Raw genomic sequence first — 25177 nt, forward strand, 5'->3', positions numbered from 1 at the left:
AGGTCAGGGTTCCAGCAGGTCTGGGACAGCAGGTCTGGGACAGGTAGCACATCCGGCGAACAGGTCAGGGTTCCATAGCTGCAGGCAGAGCAGTTGGAACTGGAGCAGCAGCACGGCCAGGTGAACTGGGGACAGCAAGGAGTCATCAAGCCAGGTAGTCCTGAGGCATGGTCCTAGGGCTCCCGAGAGAGAGAAAGAAAGAAAGAGAAAGAGAGAATTAGAGAGAGCATATTTAAATTCACACAGGACACCGGAAAAGACAAGAGAAATACTCCAGATGTGACAGACTGACCCTAGCCCCCCGACACATAAACTACTGCAGCATAAATACTGGAGGCTGAGACAGGAGGGGTCAGGAGACACTGTGGCCCCATCCGATGAAACCCCCGGACAGGGCCAAACAGGTAGGATATAACCCCACCCACTTTGCCAAAGCACAGCCTTCACACCACTGGAGGGATTTCTCCATCCACCAACATACCATCCCGGGACCATCAACTCTCTCTGGTTAGTGCAACTCTTATTTTATTTTTATTTGTTATAATTTTTGTAATGTTTTATTTTATTTAAATGTGTTTTATTTAATGTCCTTGTCTATAACTGTTCTTTACTTTGTAATGTATTTGTACATTTTATGTGCAACCCAGGAAAGTAGCTGCTGCATGTGCATATCGATTGCCAATATTGTTCAGCTGGTCACTAATATTTTGTAAATGGATTAGAGGAGTTGGTTTGGTTCTCCCTGAAGGTAAGCTAGATCCGTAATGTAAATGCATGTTCTACATACAGAGAAGGAGACAATTTCTACAGTAAGCGACTGTACATATAAACTAATATTGTTTATTACTGAAAGATATCAAATCGAACAATTGTATTTCCAGTTCAGGCAAATACTGTTCTTATGGAATTTTTTCAGAATGTTTGTCAAATAAGGGCGGCAGGATGTTGCTTGTCAAAAGTGGTTTAAAAAATGAAATAGTAGGAGACTGACAAGTTGTGACAACAAATAAAGGTGCTATGGCAATAATCCTTCCTGTCACCAGTCATTAATATTTTTGTCACTACACTGTCATTGATTTGTGTGTTTGAGTTAAGCAGAAGGAACTGCTCAATAGCTTACTGATAGTCTCGAGGATTCACTAGTAGTAAATACACACTGGGATGTGTAGTTTCGTAGACTTCGGAGAGCCATGGCACATTGATGAATAGGCAGTGTAGAGAAAATCTTTACACACTAATGCCACACAGTACCTAGGCTTTGTGCTTTCTGTCATTGTTAAACCCATGCAGTGTACAAAGCTTATTTCACATTATGATTTGCAATGATGATCATTCAGATCAGGGATTTAAAGATTGTTTAATGACACCTCTAGTCCAGAGGTTAGACTGCTGAACCAAAACAAATGCAAGTGGTTAGTCAAGAGCAGCTTCATTTTAGCAGACCGTAAAAGTGTTGGTGTGTTTTGGGTTTTGACAAACTTGAACTTTGGGCATGTGCTACTCAAGTTGTGAGCAGAGAGGATCATCAAAAAGGACAGCTGTGTCTCTTGATAAAATACTGCCCATTGCTAAGCTCTGCTAGCATGTTGTGATAAACCTGGAAAGCCTCTTTCAGAAACATAAACAGTTTCCAAACCAGTGTGCACCTTTTAAAATACCTGACACAGCACTCGAAGTTCAGGAAGAGAACATAAAGTAAATTCATTAAAAAAACTTGAAAACTGTCAATGCGATTGTTACCCTACATACTGTACTGGTATGTATGCATCTCTATCCTGACAACTTTACTGCACCCTGCTGACAGTGCATTTATGTGTCCAGGGCCCGTATCCACAAAGCATCTCAGAGTAAGAGTTTGTCCATATAATCTTATTCATTTTAATCTAAAAGGTTAACTGATCCTGGATCAGCACTCCTACTCAGATAGGCTTTGTGGATACAGCTACAGGTCTAAATCCATGGGAAATATCTCATCAGATGGTCACAGAGAAACCATGTCACCACAACTTTAACAAAATGCCCCTCCAATATCGCAGCTCTCTGAAAAAAACTATGTCTGTTCTTTCTTTCATACCAGTGAGCACACCTTTGATTTTTCCCATCCTCTTTTGAAGCACACATAGGTTGGCTCCAACACTCCAGGGAGATGGTGTGTGTGGGTGACTTTCCTCGCCGAGCCAGAGGTGAACTCTCTCATAACCTACTGTAAGGCATCCTTCATCTTCTAGGTCTCTCTGGAGATTAGAAATAATTGAATCCTGGTCCCAAAAAAGAAGAAGCCAAAGTGCTGGATGCCTTCATGCAGTACTGTAGAGTACAAGACACAAGTTATATCTGCTGATCATCTCAAAATAATACAAAAACAGCTCAGAGATGGCTTTCGGAAGAGCTTTTCAAATCACCTTAACAAAAAAGTGCGCTGGAATTTAAACTCTGGGATAGTACTAGATAATTCCAATCCAGGTATCGGTATGTGCTAGTATTGGTCATGGTATGTCTCTAATTTTTTGTCCATGGGCTAATACCGGAGTTAGCAAACTAATCCACACATATGAGGTCTAACATCCTACCTAATGCTGTAGGTCTCCGTTTGGGAGTTGTTTTACTAAGCTACTTCTGTGATGTGAGAGTAAGCAACGATGAGTCAATGCAGATTTTTTTATGAAGAGACTTTCTATTAGGGGCTCTAGTGTTGCATTAGTTTTTTGCCTGCTGCCCTGTGGCGGCTGGGTGTAGTTTATCAGGACGAGAGCTGTCAGGGGACGTGAACTGCTGCTCCCTTTCTGCCAAAGTCCCTGCCATCTGAGGCCAGCAGTGACAGATGCGCAGGTTGGGACATATGGAAAAGGGTCCACAGAACCTGCAGAGAGTTCATCAGAGCAACTGTGGGTGAACTCAATGTAAGGATGGGTTGGGTGATGAAGTGAGATTTCATTGAAGTCCCCATGCACCCAATCTAACCGTGGTAATATTCGGATAGGTACAGAGAATAGGTACAGGGTCAAAAATACAATAGACTGGACATCAGAAGATAACATCTGTTAGATAAAATATGTTCTTATTTGCCCAAAATGGGTGCAATTGAAGTCATCAAAAACGACAGAATAATGTGAATCAGATGCAGTCTACACTGATATAAAAATTATATCCATCCTTAGTTGGCTGGTGATATAATCGTTTCTACACCCTTGTTTGAAACAGCAGGTTGCCCTTAGCAACACACTACAAAACAATTCCCCAAACCAAGATATTAGGGCCTGTCTCAAGAAACAAAAGACTTCTGTCCAGTTTACTTATGCTTCTCTGAGAATCGCCAGCGGTAATATAAACACATGCTGCAACAAAAAAAAGAAGCTTTCATCCTTGAAGAAATGGACCAGAAAATATTTGACAGCAAATAATTATTTGAGTGCACATGATGACATGAATCGTCCCCAAGGCTTAACTTGTACCACATAAGTCGAACAGCGCTTTCTTGCCAGCTACCATTCAGTCATTAATGTGATTACAGTCTGTTGACACAGGGAAAGGAGAAAACAAAGCTAAGATGTAAGAGTTGTCATGCAATGATATTGCTATGATTAGCAATGCACCATTAGAGTATAGAGAACACTATAATGTATGTATACTGTATAATAATATTCTTCCTAGAATGGCTAAAAGGTGACCTTGATGTTCATTCCATGCTCTTCCAAGATGTATCCCACTAGAGGGCTTGTTTTTATTCTGGTGATAACCCTTGTGCAACTAAAAATGTGTGTTTGGCTACGGCTAATGTTAATGGTAGGATATGAAATGTAATCTAACTGAAAGTACAGTGAGTCAGAGACACATACTGGAGGGAGAGGGAAGGCAGGGCAGGGTTGGAGATGCCTCAGAGGCTTAAAAGTGGAAGTGTTCTGCTTAGCTAGGAATCAGAAGGTGGCCATGCCTTGACCCTGCTCCAAATTCAGCCACAACCAGTTAAAGTGATGCTCCAGAGCTTTTGTATAATTTCAGCAAGTAGTTTTGAAAGTAGTGCTCACAATCCAAAATAGGTCCATGATCATTTTTTTAATTTGTATGATATGGTACGAATTCCTAAGTGCTTAAGATCCCGGATTGCATCTTCAATCAGCCACTGGGGTCTGGAGCAAAGCGAAGAAACATATACCAGTGCCTCTCTCACAGAGAAATGACAGCCACATGCAGCTCTCACTCTCTTGCACTCTGGTAAAGGGCTGCGGCATCTATTTCTAAATTGCATTAATCAGCTAATTAAGAGAGCCTTAATTATGTTAACAGGGTCACGTCAAGGATGTTTTGCTCCACTTGCCTTTAATAACCCAGACACATAATACAGTAGCAAAGGGCTGGTTTTGGAAGCCACTCGTGCCCAGGCCAGTGAAAGATGCACTTGAGAGCATTGGCTTTCAATAACGAGAGGGAGGAATGCTAAGTTATTCATCAGCATTGGCCCTGAGAGGCGCAAACCATGCACAATTGTTTTATTTGCCCTGACCAATGCCAAGAGGGACAATTTAATTCAAGTCAATTACATCAAATCAAGACCCCTCCTGAAGAGGCAAAGTATTTTATGTCACCGGGGTCTAATATGCATGAATAAATATTTATAGAAATGGTGAAGAGCTCTCAGGCTTCACATCCTATTACTGCCGTATTATTATGTTAATATTGGAGTGACGGAGTTGCACTCATGTATCTACATTCGTGGGGTAATGAGGAGAGATGAATCTGGTGCCACCTTGCCTTGTGTTTACTCAATAGAATAATCTGTGTTCCTATATCTGTGCAAGCCCTGTTTATCTCTGGCACAAGCAGTTCAAGATTAAGAATATACTTACTGTATGCACACTGTTTAAACAAGCCTGCAATAGAGAACCAGAGAACCCTTAGCAAAGGCTCCATTTATTTATTCATATGTTAGAAAAGCCCCTTGAAGAGAGGAGTGTTTATTACGTAAGAGCTGCCCCCAAAGGCTGAGAGACAGGACGGCACATGAGAGAGACTGTGCAACGTGACTGCAGCCTCACACAAGAACCTGAGCAGGTGGAGAGCTAAGAAAGAAAGGAGGAGAAGCGATGGAGAATGAGTGAGGGAGAGACAGAGATGCTGCCAAGATGTTGATGCTGGAAAGGCACACCTTGGGGTATCCTAGCGATATGAATACACCGTTGATGAAGGGTAACTGAAAACCTTGGAGCTCAAGTGAGCTCCAGGGAGGGTAACATTAGTCTGGAAAACAAAACACAGAACAGAGTCATGTAATAGGCCTCTCATATCATGCCCCTCTTTGTGAACCCACTGGAGGATGTTTAATTTATTTAATAGCCGCCGCTTTGATGGCACGGCAGGCGTTTGGTGTGGAAAAACAGAAGGCTGGGACAAACACGTTAGGGCTAGGCCACTTTCCTCTCAGGCACTGGCATTATGGGATTTTTAAGGAGATCTGTACTATCACCCATCTGGTGAAATAGAATTGCAGTGAACAAAACGCCACCCAATAAGGATGTTATGTCTTTCATTTACTTTCTATTAAAAGTTGTCACTCACTCTCTGACACCAAGTGGAATCTTCCAGCTGCAGGCTGCACAGATACAATTACTGTACCATTTACAGATAGACAAATTAGACTAGAAGACCACAATCTGCATATAAAGAGGTATTAAGGTCAGGGCCCAAACATTTTGCTCTGTGGTGTTTCAGGCCCCTTCTTCTCCACCAAGGTCACAGACACTGACAAGTCAAATCAATGTGCTAAATGGGTCTATAAGAATGCATAAATACACTGAGATGTCTGCGTGTTTTCTATTCACAAAGCATAAGCCACTGATTGCATTCCTTGCCACTTTCCACCCCCATGCTGTTAAAAGATGTAACAAATCAAGTGGCTCGACCTCTGAGATAGAAGTCATAGGCATGTCATTATTTTTACGCATGCCGGCTCTGTAAGTGACAGTAATGCCAGTCTGACTATAGAATTGCTATGACAGGTTCATATACCTCTGCCACTCGCGACTATTCTCCTTTACCATTATAAAATGCAAATGTGATATCATCCCTTCTGTAAGAATATCCACATTCCAAAGTATTGCTGAGCCTCTCTCTCACAGGAGCAGCAGCAGCATACCACTCCTAGCTTTTCCATGGCTGTTGTAGCCGTTTCCTCTACTGAAAAGGGAATTCATTGAGTTAGAGATATAAGGAGGCGAGGGGAGAGGTGCTGACACATATTGGATTACGTAGCTGTCAAAATGATTCTATGAAGAAAAGGGAAGAGGGGGGAACAAGGTTCTCGGACTAGCTATTGTTGGTGAAAATGGCTCTTTCAGATGAAACATATTATGACAACCTGGTTCCGCCTTTGTGAGGGACAATGACTGACCAAACACTGTGGCTCTGCAAGTTAACTGGGGTTTGGTTGCTCCTTGGTTGCTTAACTCTATTCAGGGGTAGATGGAGACAGTGAATGGTCTTCCTATTAATGCCAGTAGTGTGTATTGAATACATACATTATTGAATCCCTTGAGTTCCATCCAGCATGGTCGTATTGCGTAACATATCTTTCCTCTCAAATAATATAGGACATGGTTTATTTTTTATATCATAGGCAGCTTTTGAAGAGAAAGTTTACATATCTCATGTAATAAAAAGCTATTTTTGTCTTCCTTTTTGTTGAAAGTCACTTGTATCCATTTTCACAGGAAGGGATGGCATACATTATTAATGTTGGCATCATTCATCAATGAACACAGGAAGGTATCCCTATCCTATAACACCTCAACTGGAGGAAAATGCCACTAGAACACCTGCTGTCACTCACTTCCCAGGCCTTATCATTGACCATTGTGATGATTGGTCAATACAGACCCATGTATTTGCCGGAATAACATCTACTTACAAGGAGGTCTTGAAACCATGCCACTATATCACCGAAAATTGTCCCATGCTTTATCTTTTCCGAACCCTGTCACCTATGAAAATGTGAAACCTAGCTGAGCATTGTGATGATGGTGAGTTGGCCATGTAACTGTTGACAGGAGGATTAACATAGGTTTACACAACAGATCTCAATGATGAACCCATGACTCAGTGGGGTCCAGGCTATTGGGTTTCTTAATCCATATCACTATAGCTGGTGGATAGTTGTTAACTCCTCCTAAAACCTGGGAAGAATATGTGAGTGAGAACGTATGAGAGAGTAAGTAATCTGATGCCTTGGTCTGTGTGATCCCAAAAACAATGTGGTGAGAGTTAATTCCATGGGATTAGGTATCCTCAATATGCATTGACAGTACAAAAATGTAAAAAAAAGTTTACATGAAGTGAATATACCTACAGTATGTACAATAAAGTGTGATACATTTAATGAAAAGCATGTTGTGTAGCATAATTGGCAATGTTACACTAATGTAACAGAAATATCCAGCATAGCTTGTTTGGACCCCATACGATAATCACACCGTAGTTATTCTTCTGACAGTCTTGGAGCCATCTCCATAGTGGTCAGTTGAGGCATTACTCTGACTGTTGGTTAGCGAGAAGTTACTGGAAGAGACAACATCTGGGATCTGGAATATAGAAAATGTCAATATTTTGTGACAGTTGAACTTTTGACCTTGTGCAAAGCTACTTGAAGGACAAGGCAAGGAGAGTGTGGTTGCCATATCGTTCTCCCATCACCATTACTGATCATGCAACAACTCTGAACATTCCTTTGATCAATATTCATATCAGTTACTGGTGTTATTTCTTAACTATCTTTATAAAACCATCTAAGAAGCTCCATTGGCTCATCAACATTGATTAACTAATATCCAATATATTATTGACTAACTTTAATCTACATTTTGAACAGTCAGTAGGCCTGTTATCATATACAGTACAGTCAGTCAGTTAGCCTGTTATCATATACAGTACAGTCAGTTAGTTAGCCTGTTATCATATACAGTACAGTCAGTCAGTTAGCCTGTTATCATATACAGTACAGTCAGTTAGTTAGCCTGTTATCATATACAGTACAGTCAGTTAGTTAGCCTGTTATCATATACAGTACAGTCAGTTAGTTAGCCTGTTATCATATACAGAACAGTCAGTTAGTTAGCCTGTTATCATATACAGTACAGTCAGTTAGCCTGTTATCATATACAGTACAGTCAGTTAGTTAGCCTGTTATCATATACAGTACAGTCAGTTAGTTAGGCTGTTATCATATACAGTACAGTCAGTTAGTTAGCCTGTTATCATATACAGAACAGTCAGTTAGTTAGCCTGTTATCATATACAGAACAGTCAGTTAGTTAGCCTGTTATCATATACAGAACAGTGAGTCAGTTAGCCTGTTATCATATACAGTACAGTCAGTTAGCCTGTTATCATATACAGTACAGACAGTCAGTTAGCCTGTTTTCATATACAGAACAGTCAGTTAGTTAGCCTGTTATCATATACAGTACAGTCAGTTAGTTAGCCTGTTATCATATACAGAACAGTCAGTTAGTTAGCCTGTTATCATATACAGAACAGTCAGTTAGTTAGCCTGTTATCATATACAGAACAGTGAGTCAGTTAGCCTGTTATCATATACAGTACAGTCAGTTAGCCTGTTATCATATACAGTACAGTCAGTCAGTTAGCCTGTTTTCATATACAGAACAGTCAGTTAGTTAGCCTGTTATCATATACAGAACAGTCAGTTAGTTAGCCTGTTATCATATACAGTACAGTCAGTTAGTTAGCCTGTTATCATATACAGTACAGTCAGTTAGTTAGCCTGTTATCATATACAGAACAGTCAGTTAGTTAGCCTGTTATCATATACAGTACAGTCAGTTAGCCTGTTATCATATACAGAACAGTCAGTTAGTTAGCCTGTTATCATATACAGTACAGTCAGTTAGTTAGCCTGTTATCATATACAGTACAGTCAGTTAGTTAGCCTGTTATCATATACAGTACAGTCAGTTAGTTAGCCTGTTATCATATACAGTACAGTCAGTTAGTTAGCCTGTTATCATATACAGTACAGTCAGTCAGTTAGCCTGTTATCATATACAGTACAGTCAGTTAGTTAGCCTGTTATCAAATACAGTACAGTCAGTCAGTTAGCCTGTTATCATATACAGTACAGTCAGTTAGTTAGCCTGTTATCATATACAGTACAGTCAGTTAGTTAGCCTGTTATCATATACAGTACAGTCAGTCAGTTAGCCTGTTATCATATACAGAACAGTCAGTTAGTTAGCCTGTTATCATATACATAACAGTCAGTCAGTTAGCCTGTTATCATATACAGTACAGTCAGTTAGTTAGCCTGTTATCATATACAGTACAGTCAGTTAGTTAGCCTGTTATCATATACAGTACAGTCAGTTAGTTAGCCTGTTATCATATACAGTACAGTCAGTTAGTTAGCCTGTTATCATATACAGAACAGTCAGTTAGTTAGCCTGCTATCATATACAGAACAGTCAGTTAGTTAGCCTGTTATCATATACAGTACAGTCAGTTAGTTAGCCTGTTATCATATACAGTACAGTCAGTTAGTTAGCCTGTTATCATATACAGAACAGTCAGTTAGTTAGCCTGTTATCATATACAGAAAGTCAGTTAGTTAGCCTGTTATCATATACAGTACAGTCAGTTAGCCTGTTATCATATACAGTACAGTCAGTTAGTTAGCCTGTTATCATATACAGAACAGTCAGTTAGTTAGCCTGTTATCATATACAGTACAGTCAGTTAGTTAGCCTGTTATCATATACAGTACAGTCAGTTAGCCTGTTATCATATACAGTACAGTCAGTTAGTTAGCCTGTTATCATATACAGAACAGTCAGTTAGTTAGCCTGTTATCATATACAGTACAGTCAGTTAGTTAGCCTGTTATCATATACAGTACAGTCAGTCAGTTAGCCTGTTATCATATACAGAACAGTCAGTTAGTTAGCCTGTTATCATATACAGTACAGGCAGTTAGTTAGCCTGTTATCATATACAGTACAGTCAGTTAGCCTGTTATCATATACAGTACAGTCAGTTAGCCTGTTATCATATACAGAACAGTCAGTTAGTTAGCCTGTTATCATATACAGTACAGTCAGTTAGTTAGCCTGTTATCATATACAGTACAGTCAGTTAGTTAGCCTGTTATCATATACAGAACAGTCAGTTAGTTAGCCTGTTATCATATACAGTACAGTCAGTTAGTTAGTCTGTTATCATATACAGTACAGTCAGTTAGTTAGCCTGTTATCAAATACAGTACAGTCAGTTAGTTAGCCTGTTATCATATACAGTACAGTCAGTTAGTTAGCCTGTTATCATATACAGTACAGTCAGTCAGTTAGCCTGTTATCATATACAGTACAGTCAGTTAGTTAGCCTGTTATCATATACAGTACAGTCAGTCAGTTAGCCTGTTATCATATACAGTACAGTCAGTCAGTTAGCCTGTTATCATATACAGTACAGTCAGTTAGTTAGCCTGTTATCATATACAGTACAGTCAGTTAGTTAGCCTGTTATATACAGAACAGTCAGTCAGTTAGCCTGTTATCATATACAGAACAGTCAGTTAGTTAGCCTGTTATCATATACAGATCAGTCAGTTAGTTAGCCTGTTATCATATACAGTACAGTCAGTTAGTTAGCCTGTTATCATATACAGTACAGTCAGTTAGTTAGCCTGTTATCATATACAGAACAGTCAGTTAGTTAGCCTGTTATCATATACAGAACAGTCAGTTAGTTAGCCTGTTATCATATACAGTACAGTCAGTTAGCCTGTTATCATATACAGTACAGTCAGTTAGTTAGCCTGTTATCATATACAGTACAGTCAGTTAGTTAGCCTGTTATCATATACAGTACAGTGTGTGTATTATGAGTGAATCATGGGCCCTGGTCAAAACTAGTGCATTCTATAGCGAATAGGATGCCATGCAGCCATTAAAAGTTAACTGTCCTCCGGCCAGGGGAGGACAATCTGGGCAGTCCCTGCAGTCCCCGTCAATGTGAGAGCCTGGGAGGTGTCAGGGACTCCGGCTGCAGTATGGAGACTGACTCTGCATTATTCAGCTGCAGTAAGTTGCCCTCTCTCCCTCTCCTTACCTTGTGAGCGCTGATGGAGTTCATCTGGCTGTGGGTTTCCCCAGTGACGATGAGGTCACTGCGGCCAGCGTCTGTGGAGTGAGAAACAGGCGTTTACCTGACATCCCCTCTGACCATTTCACATTACCACACTATGCTCAGGGGAAGAAGTATAGTACAGCGGCTCCAACATAGAACATGGCGTTATTATTACATCATAATCAATTATAGCCTCTAATGCTGTTAGTAGCCTATAATACTTCTAACAAATTCTAAAAATCACAGATAAAATAGAATAGCTTATCCATTCTGATTTTCTATGCCTACCTACCTCACTAATCTCATTAGATGTTGAAGATAATGTGTCCTAATGAGGAACAGGGGTATTTGTCACCCTGACTCTCACCTGAGTGGCCCTCTGTGGTGTATCCCAGGTTGACCTCCCCCCCGGTCGCCTCGGCAACGGCGCTTCTCCCGCTCTTTGATTCGTCTATCCTGTGGAAACCAAGAGGAAAAGCCCAAAGGAAAATATGACCTATTCCTACAGATCTCTGTCTCCTACAGCAGGAAAATGGTGTAACCTTGAAAGAAGCAACAGTTTTGTGAGCTTTATGTTGGTACTATAAATTGTCTTCTCTTGTGACTGCAGTGTACAGGCTTTAGTGTTTATTTCCCCATTGAAATCTGCTGATACCTATGAAAAAAGAAAGCCATTATCATTATTCAATTTATTTAGACTTAACAACTCTTCTGTCAGCGTGTTCACTGCTTCAATAGTAAAATGGTATCATTAGGGACATTAAAACTGCTGACAAATCTACTAGCTATGTTTGACCCTCCCTAGAGTATGCCGCACCAGTTTGGCACAGCTCCTTGACTCAAGCCCTCTCTGACCAACTCAAATCAAATCAAACTTGAGCGAATACAGAAGCATGCTTGCAGAATCATCCTTGGCACGGCATATGCCCTCACTTCATGAGAGAAGAGAGAAACTGTGCCTGGGCTTCAAGTCCCCGTTCAGAGACTGATTACCTGCCTGCCGAAGACAAGTGTCAGCTCCACCAACAGTATACATCTGCTTTCAATTCCACAGGCCAGGGCGTCGCACATTCCATACCTATGCAAATTAATTTGAGTCTCCTGAATGTACATATTGTCATGAGTTTCACTTGTGAGTTCAACTTGAATGTGTTATTGTGTATGTATTGTTTTCTGTTTCATTGACTGCCATGTGGATATTTTTGAGTAAACTAGAGTTCCAGTCTTAATGTTGATGTTATAATCTAATAACCATCTAATGTTCCAAATTATTCTCAATTCTTTATTTAATGAACTACACTGCTCAAAAAAATAAAGGGAACACTAAAATAACACATCCTAGATCTGAATGAATGAAATAATCTTATTAAATAGTTTTTTGTTTACATAGTTGAATGTGCAGACAACAAAATCACACACAAATATAATCAATGGAAATCCAATTTATCAACCCATGGAGGTCTGGATTTGGAGTCACACTCAAAATTCAAGTGGAAAACCACACTACAGGCTGATCCAACTTTGATGTAATGTCCTTAAAACAAGTCAAAATGAGGCTCAGTAGAGTGTGTGGCCTCCACGTGCCTGTATGACCTCCCTACAATGCCTGGGCATGCTCCTGATGAGGTGGCGGATGGTCTCCTGAGGGATCTCCTCCCAGACCTGGACTAAAGCATCCGCCAACTCCTGGACAGTCTGTGGTGCAACGTGGCTTTGGTGGATGGAGCGAGACATGATGTCCCAGATGTGCTCAATTGGATTCAGGTCTGGGGAACGGGCGGGCCAGTCCATAGCATCAATGCCTTCCTCTTGCAGGAACTGCTGACACACTCCAGCCACATAAGGTCTAGCATTGTCTTGCATTAGGAGGAACCCAGGGCCAACCGCACCAGCATATGGTCTCACAAGGGGTCTGAGGATCTCATCTCGGTACCTAATGGCAGTCAGGCTACCTCTGGCGAGCACATGGAGTGCTGTGCGGCCCCCCAAAGAAATGCCACCCCACACCATGACTGACCCACCGCCAAACCGGTCATGCTGGAGGATGTTGCAGGCAGCAGAACGTTCTCCACGGCGTCTCCAGACTCTGTCACGTCTGTCACATGTGCTCAGTGTGAACCTGCTTTCATCTGTGAAGAGCACAGGGCGCCAGTGGCGAATTTGCCAATCTTGGTGTTCTCTGGCAAATGCCAAACGTCCTGCACGGTGTTGGGCTGTAAGCACAACCCCCACCTGTGGACGTCGGGCCCTCATACCACCCTCATGGAGTCTGTTTCTGACCGTTTGAGCAGACACATGCACATTTGTGGCCTGCTGGAGGTCATTTTGCAGGGCTCTGGCAGTGCTCCTCCTTGCACAAAGGTGGAGGTAGTGGTCCTGCTGCTGGGTTGTTGCCCTCCTACGGCCTCCTCCACGTCTCCTGATGTACTGGCCTGTCTCCTGGTAGCGCCTCCATGCTCTGGACACTACGCTGACAGACACAGCAAACCTTTTTGCCACAGCTCGCATTGATGTGCCATCCTGGATGAGCTGCACTACCTGAGCCACTTGTGTGGGTTGTAGACTCCGTCTCATGCTACCACTAGAGTGAAAGCACCGCCAGCATTCAAAAGTGACCAAAACATCAGCCAGGAAGCATAGGAACTGAGAAGTGGTCTGTGGGCACCACCTGCAGAACCACTCCTTTATTGGGGGTGTCTTGCTAATTGCCTATAATTTCCACCTGATGTCTATTCCATTTGCACAACAGCATGTGAAATTTATTGTCAATCAGTGTTGCTTCCTAAGTGGACAGTTTGATTTCACAGAAGTGTGATTGACTTGGAGTTACATTGTGTTGTTTAAGTGTTCACTTTATTTTTTTGTAGTATATAAAATCCCAGTCTCTTCTCAGACACAAGGTAGACTCAGAGCCATATAAATACATGCCTTTGGGTAGACTTATTTACTGATTTATGCTGAGTCCCAGCAGTAACTTGTGTAAAGGACTAATGGAATTTTGTATCAATAGGATGAGACTGTATTAGTTCCCTCTCACAAATGTTTTCCATAAATCGTTTTATGGATGGTTAGTCACATCCTTGAAAGTAGCCACATTTGATCCTGGATCTTCATTCGTCAGCTCTCGCCAATAAAAATAAAGATCTGTACCGTTTCAAACACTGTATAGTCCCACATTAACAAGCAGGTTGAGAGGTTAGAAATAATGGCACAAAGAGCATCAAACTCTCACCTTATTGCCTCCGGTAGGCTTGATTCTGAAAGACAATCAAATACAGAAAAATACATGTCATGATCTTATGTGATCTTACATTATGGCTATCATACAGGATTTTCACTGTCTCAATGCTCAATCTAGACCAATACAGTAATCCTGAGCTTGCATGTGGTTTCATAGACCACGACATCATTTAGTTTGCTCAGTGTCTGAAGCTCCAAAATACATTCTTAGAAAAAAATGTTCCAAAAGGGTTCTTCAGCTGTACCAATATGAGAAGCCTTTTTGGTTCCAGGTAAAAACCCTTTTTGCTTTCAGGTAGAACATTTTTGGGTTCCATGAAGAAAGGGTTCTACCTGCAACCAAAAAGGGTTCTTCAAATGGTTCTTCTATAGGGACAGCCAAAGAACCCTTTAAAGTTCTAGATAGCATCTTTTTTTTTCTAAGAGTGTATGACAGCTGTAAATGCAGCGTTCACTCGTTTTGGGCCAGCACACACTCACTGTAGCCTGAGGTCACTTTAGAAATGTTAGAGTGAAAGCCTGAGCTGATTGTTAATGAATATTATCACACAGCATCATTACCTTTCTTAGCCCAAGGTCATGGCCAGAGCCGAAACAATCCTATAACAATGGCGGTACAGATGGTGCCGGCCCAGGAAAAGGATAAACCAGATTCTTTTACCGGAGGATAAATTGCCTCGGCCTTTATTGTTTTAAACCCACACTGTTCAAAGTTATTAAGGTGAATATATTTCATCCACATTCTGTCTGAATAATTGCAATGCATACATTACTTTTCAAGTGTGTTGCATTAGTTCAGGGAGCAGGACTGATTGGAGCCATGCCATTTTCTTAAATGTGAAAATTCCTGATTATGTTGATTTGAGGCTTTGCTCCCTGAGATTTACAATAAGGAAAGCGGCGGGAAAGGAACTGGACCAAATCAAGGACAGTGAAAAGATATCAGACTATTGGGTGAATACTGTAAATGTACTTAAGAGGGCACACCTGCCTTATTAAGATCATCCTACAACTGCCAAATAATGGACCTGATTTGCAGTGGTCTGAAATCAGTTACAGGGATTAGAGCAGGCTAATGTATGACTCAGGGGCAAGTTTTGTTATCTCACACAACAGCCAGATGGCCGCCTCGTCGCCCACAACAACGATCACCTCTGAGATGGCTCTCCAGAAACTCCTCACCAACCATCTCTACTCCTACAGCCGCCAAAGAATCACTAAACCTTCTATTCACTGGTTGCTGGTAACCCAGAAAGACATTAATCCCAGGGGTAGGAAGTTGAAGATTTTTGGGGGTCACTTCAGAGGCATGTTTGTGGATTGTGACCCCTATTAGAGCCATTATGAATCAGTCTTGGTATATGTAACACCAGATCATAAGTCTGTTTGATGATTGACATAACTCTCAGATTATTCAACCTAGCAAATGAAAAATAAACAAAATATGATTGGCTAACTCCTGCCTAATGTAATTCTCACCCATATTCATGAGTCTGTCTACCTGTGTTACTTAGTGACAGAATAACTGCATTTCCATAGAGTGATCACCAGGAGGTGCTGTGTCCAGTGTGTCTCTCCTGGACAACTATCTCTCCATGGTAGTGCTCCTGTGTTTTATGGACAGGTGGGGGGTTAGGCCAAAGCCAGCACTTTAGATCTGGAGCATTCTGCTGACAGTTGAAGTTCTGTATGGGTTCAAAAACCCATGACCTTGCCGATGCAGGCGTGGGGCACACTGCAGAATCACTACGTGTGACAGCCTAACTCCTTTATTATACTTTAATCATTGTTCCTGAGCGGGTGGGGGGGGTTGGACATTTTTCACTGAGCCGTATAAAAAGAAAAGAAAGGTGCTTACTTGCTCTTCTCCTCCGTCTGTAACAGAGGACAATGCAGATGCTTAGCAGCAGGAGCAGGAGCACGGCGGACACGGAGGCTGTTACTGCGATTAGAACAGCGCAGTCGTCGCATACATTCTCCACCCCCACCTCTGCAACTAAAAAAATAAGGTCATTTATGAGGTTTAGTCCCAAAGAAGCTGAAAATTTGCATTCTTCAATTAATATTTTAATCAGTAGACTATTATCAGGGTTTGCTGTGATTGTGGCAGGGAGAGTGCCTTGTCTTTTGTTTACGCTATTGAATGTATTTCAAGACTACCCAAACCACAGAGGGGAAACTCAGTGAACGCAGCAAATCCTGCAGCTCCCAATACTCTATTTATGTAGGATGACTTCAGAGAGATTGGGAACACTTTGCTCCACTTTAATGGTGATAAAAGCCTCGTGTCTATCCTGCAATGCCTTTCTTGTAATTTCTCTCATCACCAATAACAACTCCCCACCGTCTGCTTTCACTGATGAATATGTGGACATAGACAAACCCCAGCTCAGAGTAGAGAGAAAGAGTGAGAGCGAGAGAGAGCGTTTATGTTTCTCACCCACAGTCAGACGTACACTGCTGGCCTCGGGCGTGGGGAGGGCAGAGACAGAGGCTAGGCACTCCACATGAGAGCTCTCTGCTGCCTGGACACTGAGGTCACTGGTCAGGTTGTAGAGCCCATCCGCATCAACAGGCCTTTCAGTGCTGATGTTGTACTGACCCTGGTCCACCTCTCTGCCATTCACCAGCCAAGTCAGACTAGGCTCTGGGTACCAGCCTACAGCCAGACACCGGAACAGGATCTCTTCCCCCTTCAGCACAGTCACGTTCCCCCCTGTGATGGCCACATTACCCCTCTCTGGAAAGAAAATTGTAAATGTTTTAGGATAATGTATGTATTTTTTACAGTTTAACAGGTCATTCAAGTCCATTGTGCTATTTTGCAAGAGTGTGTGGTATTTATCAGGTTTGGTCACATGTTTATGGATTACAGGAAGGCGCTGTGTGCAGTACTCTGTCTGCGTGTATACTGTATGCATGACAAGTGTATCCTGAGACTGATAGGGATTCTCCGATCGCAATTGACCTGCTCACTTATAGAGGCTTCTTACTCTTCCTAAATGATTGATCGTGTGTCTCGAGGTCTCAATTGGCTGATGGGAGAATGCCTCTTTCCCCCTCTCATACACTGGCAACCAAATAAGCCACTTAGACTGGGCGAGATCGTCTGTGAAGTCTATTGTCTGGCAGAGTGAAAGGCAGACGGCGCAGCAGAGAATTGCTATAGATAGACAGATAATTACTGACACTTTGTCGCTTTGTCTAACCGAATTACATGTCTATGTTGATTCAGGATCAAAGCTCTCAATGTTTTGTGCGCAATGACGGCTCCCCCGTTTGTCATAGGCTGCATTTTCATATTTGATTTGGTGTCATATACTGTAAGTTGATGTGTAACTTTGATTACACCGCCTCCCCTATTGGAAAGGCTGTAAAAGGAATCTCAGCAGTGCAATAAGTAATGGGGATCAGAAGAAGAAAGCAGCATCTCACTTCCATAAACTACTGCAACTAATTATGGATGGAAGATTGATACATTTGAAGAAAGATAGTCAGTCTCTCACAACATGAGGCTCCTCTCCCATCATTCCAATCTAAGTGATCTCTGAAATAAGGTTTCATAAGGTTTGTTAATCACAGTAAGCCTAGCCATCTTAGACAGGCTTGGTGACTGTTCCCTGAGAAGATGCTGGGTTTTTTCAATAGGGCCCTCGGCAGGGAAATTGCAACTCTGAGGGACAGCATTTAATCTGGAAGAAGTATGGGCACTTTCTGCTCGGATTAGCAGTATTGTATGTTCCAACAGCACTAGTGGTTATGCATGTGTTTGTATGTGTGTCTGTGTGTCTGTGAGTGAATTTATTCTGATGAACAGCCAATCACCAAAGGCATACTCACTCGTCTCTGATTTACACCAGTGGCCTCATCCTCGGCTCTAGCCCTTACAGCACATTCTGTTGATATTATATCAACCACATACAGACATATTGATTTGTTCAAGAGAAAATGTGTGTGTCTGCGTGTGTGTGTGTGTGTGTGTGTGTGTGTGTGTGTGTGTGTGTGTGTGTGTGTGTGTGTGTGTGTGTGTGTGTGTGCGTGTACACGTGCGTGTGTACGTTCATGTATGTGTGTACGTTCATGTATGTGTGTGTTTGTTTGTGTGTCTGCAAGCAGTATGTGTGTATACGTTCTGTGTGGGCGTGTTTACATCACATTCATATTGGACAATTAGAACGGAGGGCTGAGGAGAGCAAAGGGCCAGTCTCCAGTGTAGATTTGTGGCTCTCCTCCGATGGTATATTTGGACCAACAGGCCACAAATCACCAGCAGAATTGCTGACTGGTAACTGGAAAACACTTAGATGCACAATTAATTCAAAGTCTCTGAGATCCTCTGCATCCACACTGGAGGGCTTGATCCACCATGCACTATTGTTAATGGGTAGTGGTTACATACACTGAGTATATAAAACATTAAGAACACCTGCTCCTTCTATGACATAGACTGACCAGGTGAATCCAGGTGAAAGCTATGATCCCTCTTGATGTCACTTGTAAATCCACTTAAAATCAGTGTAGATGAAGGGGAGGAGACATGGATTGTTTATGTGTGCCATTTAGAAGGTGAATGGGCAAGACAAAATATTTAAGTGCCTTTGAACGGGGCATGGTAGTAGGTGCCAGGCACACCGGTTTGTGTCAAGAACTGCAACACTGTTGGGTTTTTTCACGCTCAACAGTTTCCCATGTGTATCAAGAATGGTCCACCACCCAAAGGACATCCAGCTAACTTGACATAACTGTGGGAAGCGTTGGAGTCAACATGGGCCAGCATCCCCGTGGAACTCTTTCTATACCTTGTAGAGTCCATGCCCAAATTAATTGAAGCTGTTCTGATGGCAAAAGGGTGTGTCCAACTCAATATTCGGAAGGTGTTCCTACTGTTTGGTATACTCAGTGTATGTCAGTTATAATGTGTAGCATTGGCAATAAAGGAGGAATCCTGTAATATATTGAAGGCAATGGGTCATTGCTTTGTTCCCTCCTTTTTGCATGGATGACTTTGCTCTGGCTTTTAGCTGAGCTCTCAGTTTGCAGCAGGGCGAAATTAGCTGAATAATGAGAGAGGAAAGGGGAATATCTGAATATCTTGTATTGTGTAATGTCATCATCATCTTTTTTTTGTTTGTTTTTTACATATCATCATCATAACCATCTCATTCATTTTTATGCTAAAACGTTGCAGAGTAAACATCATTAATACAATATTTATGTTTTTATCGCAAAATGAATTATTAATTTCACAGCTTTTCTTGTTTATGACCCATTTGTCTTTGGTCCAACTTTCCAATATGAATGGAGATTATTATAAGATTATAGGACTTGTGAAAAATGTAGAGGAGATATCAGCAACACCTCCTAGCATTGCTACTGTCCATACCAGGTTATCAGTTCTGGTGAATCCTGGCCCAATGTACGGGTTGTAATCATTCTTCATCTTTCTTCATTTCTGGCTGAGTATTCTCTGTGGGAATTCTTTTCCATGCAGGGCATCCCCAGAAAACTCTCGGAGATGATTCACTGGAATACTTTTGGCTTGGAGAAATAACAATTTCATCAAAATCTGAGGAGGACCTCTGATTCTTATCCTGCCCTGACTTTTGAACACTATCAATATTTGTGTTACTCAATCTCTCCACACCTTCGCCCTTGTGGAACAGTTTATCTGCATACTTGAAATCAGAGAAATGCACTGAGGTTACAGTGGCGCAAAGCACTGCATCAACGATAAGAAATTGAATAACAAAAAGGAAAACAGTAATATCCTCAAGATCCAAACAAAAGTTCAAGAAGAGTATTTTCAGTCATTCATGAACTTGCTCCAAATATATCAACATAATATATCTGAACAAGATAACCAATAGTTCAAAGCACAGACAGTGATACTTTGGAAACCATGCCTGTCTAGGAAATCCATTATGTGAAACACCACCCTTATAACTTAGAAGATAACAGTGGTTTAAATCCTCCTAATGGAAAAAAATAATGGATACAGGGATAAAGGAAGAGGGGGAAAAGAGAGAGAGATAGAGGAAGCAGGAAAAGAGAGATAGAGGAAGCAGGAATAGAGAGATAGAGGGAAACGGGAAAAGAGAGATAGAGGGCAAAAGGGACAGAGGGATAGAGGGAAATATGAAACGAGATAGAGGGAAACAGGGAGAGAGGGATAGAGGGAAATATGAAACGAGATAGAGGGAAACAGGGAGAGAGGGATAGAGGGAAATATGAAACAAGATAGAGGGAAACAGGGAGAGAGGGATAGAGGGAAATATGAAACGAGATAGAGGGAAACAGGGAGAGAGGGGAAAAGGGAAAGGGGATACCTGGTCAGTTGTACAACTGAATGCTTTCAATCAAAATGTGTCTTCCGCATTTAACCCAACCCCTCTGAATCAGAGAGGTGCGGGGGGCTCCCTTAATCGGCATTAACAAGTCGAGAAACAGTGATGGAGAAACATATGGAAAGAGAGATAGAGGGGGAAAAGGGAAATAGGGATAGAGGGAAACAGCAAAAGAAGGATAGATCAATAGAGGAATACAGGGATAGAAGGAGGGCGTATCAGGTGAGGGATGACAGACTAAATCCTGGCTGGTGTATAATTATATATATAAAAAAATGGAACCTTTATTTAACTAGGCATGTCACTTAAGAACAAATTCTTATTTACAATGACGGCCTACCCCGGCCAAACCCGGACGACGGTGGGCCAATTGTGCACCGCCCTATGGGACTCCCAATCACAGCCGGATGTGATGCAGCCTGGATTCGAACCAGGTACTGCAGTGACACCTATTATAACTGGCGCTCAGGAGAGTGCCCTCCACCCTGTATTTATAACTGGCCCAATCGATTTCCATCCCACACACTCCAACAATGTCATACAGCCCATCAAAACAGCTAATGCAGCAGTCTTCCTCTGAGACAGGCCCCAAATGAATTCCCTCCATTGATATACACCTGGATCGATGCCCAACAACCAAATCAGCAGCTGTGAGAAAAACTAGAGAAAATCTGCCTCACGCATGAAACCCCAAACAAGTTCAAACAAAAGCTTTCAATTAAAACAACAAGCCAGTATGACTTAGGAATACATTGAGTTTTTGTCTCTAGGAGTGTGTGGGTGGCATCATCAAGGATAAGGTTCAACTTTTTGTTTATTCTGCTTTTCTTCTCCTAGTCAAGGTTAAATTCATCCTTCTTTCATTTTTTTTATTTAACCTTTATTTAACTAGGCAAGTCAAATTCTTATTTACAATGATGGCCTACCCCGGCCAAACCCAGACGACGCTGGGCCAATTGTGCGCTACCCTTTGGGACTCCCAATCACGGCCGGATGTGATTCAGCCTGGATTCGAACCAGGTACTGTAGTGCACTGTAGTGCACTGAGAGCCCCCGAGTGGCGTTGACATTGTTTTCAAAATCTGTTTTGTTTTCTTTGTGTGTGTATGGCCATGTACACGTGAGTGTGCATACATGTGTGAGAGACAAGGAGAGAGAGACAGAGAGAGAGAGAGAGAGAGAGAGAGAGAGAGAGAGAGAGAGAGAGAGAGAGAGAGAATCCATAACAAACTAAAATCTCACTTCACAGCTGCCTTTTGAAATCCTCTCTTGAAAAACCTTTGCAGTACAGTAACTGTGGCTCCTTTGTTTCTCTGCCATACTGAATACTGTCAGCCAGCCAGTAGGCAGCCACCTCAAGGACAGCCGAATGAGAAAAGCACACAAACCTTGAACAAACAGATCGGCAGTTAGCCTCTGGATGTTTTGGAGGTCACAGGTCACCTGTCCCTGGTGGCTGCGCTGGACTCTATTCAGTGTAAATTCCCAGATGGAGAGCTGACTGGTGGAGCAGTTAATGGCGTTCACATTGGGGTTGTTTGAGAGAATACCGTACTGGGCAGAGATGGTCAACACAGAGCCACTGTTGAGGATCCACACCATCACCTGCCAGGGCTCAGCCGTGCTGCAGATCAGCCGGGCCGTGTCACCTCGCAGCAAAGTGATGGTTCTGGGCTTCAGCTGCGTCTGGGAATTCAACACTAACAGGGACAGACAGAGACATGGGCGTCAGAAGCATGGTGGTCGGGGAATGTGGGTGACATTGGGGTGTTGTGATAAAATCATGATTGAGTTATAATGGAAACCAATGACACATTTCAGTGTTTGAATCCCACTGAATCACTCTCTGATATGGTATATGAGGTGTGACTGTCTCGGTTGATTGTGAGGCTGTTAGAAACAAGCACGATCTGACTAAGATTCATCCTCGAAAAAGCATTGCGTAAAACTGACTCAAGAAGACTTTTGAAATGTGACCTACTCAAGCGTATCTCTATCTTTCTTACCCCACATTTGCATATACATCTTTTGAATGCAGACAGAGGTAAAACATTAGTCACATGCTTGTCAGCTCCAGACAAACATGTTAAACCAGTGGGTCCAAATGAGGAGAGCAACTCTAAATCTGTGCCGAACTATCCAGATGGCAAGCAGGATTTGGCTCGGGCAACCAGGATTTACAGAGTAAAGTACAGACAAAAAGGACAGTGTAAACTAGGGCCCATAGCAGCAGCAGGCAACGGATGTGCGCTCTATAAGTAGCACTGCGCTGGGATGGGTAAACAAACACATTAACAGCTGAAGTGCCATGTTAGATTTAATAGCCAACAAGACCGTGTACCTGATTAAGAATAGATAGACTGTATAGTCTGTGAGGAGAGAAGCTCTGCTGTGAGGCATTTACATTACTCTCCTTCTTTAGAAAAGTCATCCACCAATTGAATTTCAGTGGTGCATCCCAACTTGATTCCATTGATAAAGGGAGGTGTAAAGGGGAAAATATTAATGGGTCTGGTGCAATTTTGGAATATTAAATAATATGCTCAATTCCAAATAATCTGGGTGACGTATAAGTTGTTTGTGCAGTGCTAACTGTGTTAGCTGATAGGGTCTGTGTGGAGTCATAAATGATGTATCCATTTGGGAAATTAGGTCTGAGAAATATCTAGGGCAGCTTATATAGCTCATACTTTTATGGGAGAATGAATGAAGTAATGAACATTTTCATGCTCTAATTTGAGATGGGATTCAGTGACACTCTTGTCCCTGACCACTATATCCTCCAACTAACAAGAAACACCGCCATTTTGAGGAAATGAATTATGCAGAGCACATATATCATTAGGAAGTTAATTAGTGTGCCTGTGGGTTTAATATCAAGGGGTTCAATGATCAAGCACATTGTGGTGGGGGGGGATACACAGGCAAATTACTGGCTTCTGATATAAGAATCTAACCCAAGTGGAGCCCTTGTTGGTATGACAGTCTCACCCTGAGCCACACAGGCCAGCAGTATCAAGGGGATGAGGTTGCCCATACTTTCCAGAAAACAGTCAAGCCATTGTTCCAAGCTGAAATGACAGAGACAAGAGAGTGAGATAAAAACGACATTAATGAACATGTGTTGATGGTAAACCTTCATTCATTACAGAATTGGATGTGGCAGTGTGTTACAGATACATTCATGCACACCATGTTGGCAGTCAAAGGCAGTAATCTTGATCGCTTTCTTTTCTAAATTGGCAGGAAAAACAGAATTTCTTTTGTGTAATGAATTTGTCATTCAAATATAAACATCAACTACCTCTGATTAAATGTACCAAAAATAAATCAAGGTGATTCAAGCTGTTTTTCCGCTTCAGAGTACGTTCTTCTCATATAAATTGACTTATCTCAGATAAGAAAAACACATCCCTAAAGTTTGTTCTCTAATTGTTCTCTAATCCTTATGGTATAGTTTGAGAAGATACAATCTCAGTAAAATAAGTACAGTAAGTCCCCAAAAATATACTGAAGAGCTACACACCGATATGTACTATAACATTTGTATTGTGTAATCTCGATGCAACTTCTCAACCCGTATTCTTGTAATAATCGAAGATATCCTATAAATCATTCCTTATGTTATATCTTTATGGTAATATGCAATCTTTGTCCTCCTATTGTATATGCTAGATACCACAGAGCTGCTATATCCCACAGAAATATGTTGACTGGGTGAATTTATTGTTGAACAAAATACAGATTTTTTACAGTATCTACCTCACTTACCTCACTATGACTTTGTGGATTTGTGACAGGTACTGCACCCTAGGCTGTGAGCGGAGGAACACTATTGACGATGCTGCTGCTATTTCCTCTTGTGTGACGGTTGTGTACTGTAGCTATCATTTCACCCAAAACCAGCCTGTTAAACATTACCACAGACGAATGGGAACTTTACTCCCTGCCTCGAACAAATGGCGGCGAACATACATCATGACTCACTCCCACAGTCCCAGTGAGAACAATGCCATTGAAATTCCCCCAGTCTACAGAGGCTTCATGGCAGCTCCCCTCCCTCTTCAGGAGAATGGGTCTGGACATACATGATGACCTGTGTGTGAATTTAGAGGGCGAACATTGATCACTGTAATGCTAACCGACCAAAAGTATGCTGTGTTCCAAGGGAGAGCACATACGGTAAGGCCTCTGAGACCTCTGACGATTTTGATTTGCAAGGTATGTCTTCAAAAGAGAGCACCAAATATCACATTTCTAGGACAAATTCACAAAACTCACACTTGTAATACTTTATGCAAATGTAGACATAAATGTGTTCTTGGTTTTCTTTTCACTGTGCAATACCCTCCTCCATACCTCTTTCTGGAGTCCCCAGAGATAGGCTTTACACTGAGCTACATCCTGTTGACTTGACCTTGCACTGCCCAGCCCTAACATTGTACACTGATCTATAAACAAAA

General features: G+C 41.9%; 1 protein-coding gene across 2 annotated transcripts; it reads right to left on the reverse strand.

Moving 5' to 3' along the window:
* Positions 1-6576: 6576 nt before the first annotated feature.
* Positions 6577-24718, reverse strand: igsf5b (immunoglobulin superfamily, member 5b). 2 transcript variants are annotated; one of them, XM_014162937.2, is made up of 9 exons: positions 24486-24718; positions 23706-23785; positions 22103-22414; positions 16811-17110; positions 16229-16366; positions 14363-14387; positions 11498-11586; positions 11113-11183; positions 6577-7571 (listed from the first exon to the last, which is right to left on the reverse strand). In XM_014162937.2, exons 2-9 carry the CDS (start codon positions 23749-23751, stop codon positions 7458-7460), a joined length of 1095 nt encoding a protein of 364 aa, XP_014018412.1. In that variant the 5' UTR covers positions 23752-23785; positions 24486-24718; the 3' UTR covers positions 6577-7457. The 2 variants fall into 2 exon arrangements, with proteins under 2 accessions (XP_014018412.1, XP_045559779.1); XM_045703823.1 differs by having other exon boundaries at positions 24477-24594.
* Between the last annotated feature and the right edge of the window lie 459 nt (positions 24719-25177).

Source organism: Salmo salar, chromosome ssa20 (assembly GCF_905237065.1).
Source record: "Salmo salar chromosome ssa20, Ssal_v3.1, whole genome shotgun sequence".
Classification (NCBI taxonomy): Eukaryota; Metazoa; Chordata; class Actinopteri; order Salmoniformes; family Salmonidae; genus Salmo; species Salmo salar.

Coding starts and splice junctions, on each gene's coding strand:
- igsf5b (XM_014162937.2), bottom strand. CDS start 23,751: ATGGGCAACCTCATCCCCTTGATACTGCTGGCCTGTGTGGCTCAGG. Junction 17,111..22,102: donor TGCCGATCTGTTTGTTCAAG/GTTTGTGTGCTT, acceptor TTTTCTTTCCAG/AGAGGGGTAATGTGGCCATC. Junction 11,184..11,497: donor CACCACAGAGGGCCACTCAG/GTGAGAGTCAGG, acceptor CTCACTCCACAG/ACGCTGGCCGCAGTGACCTC.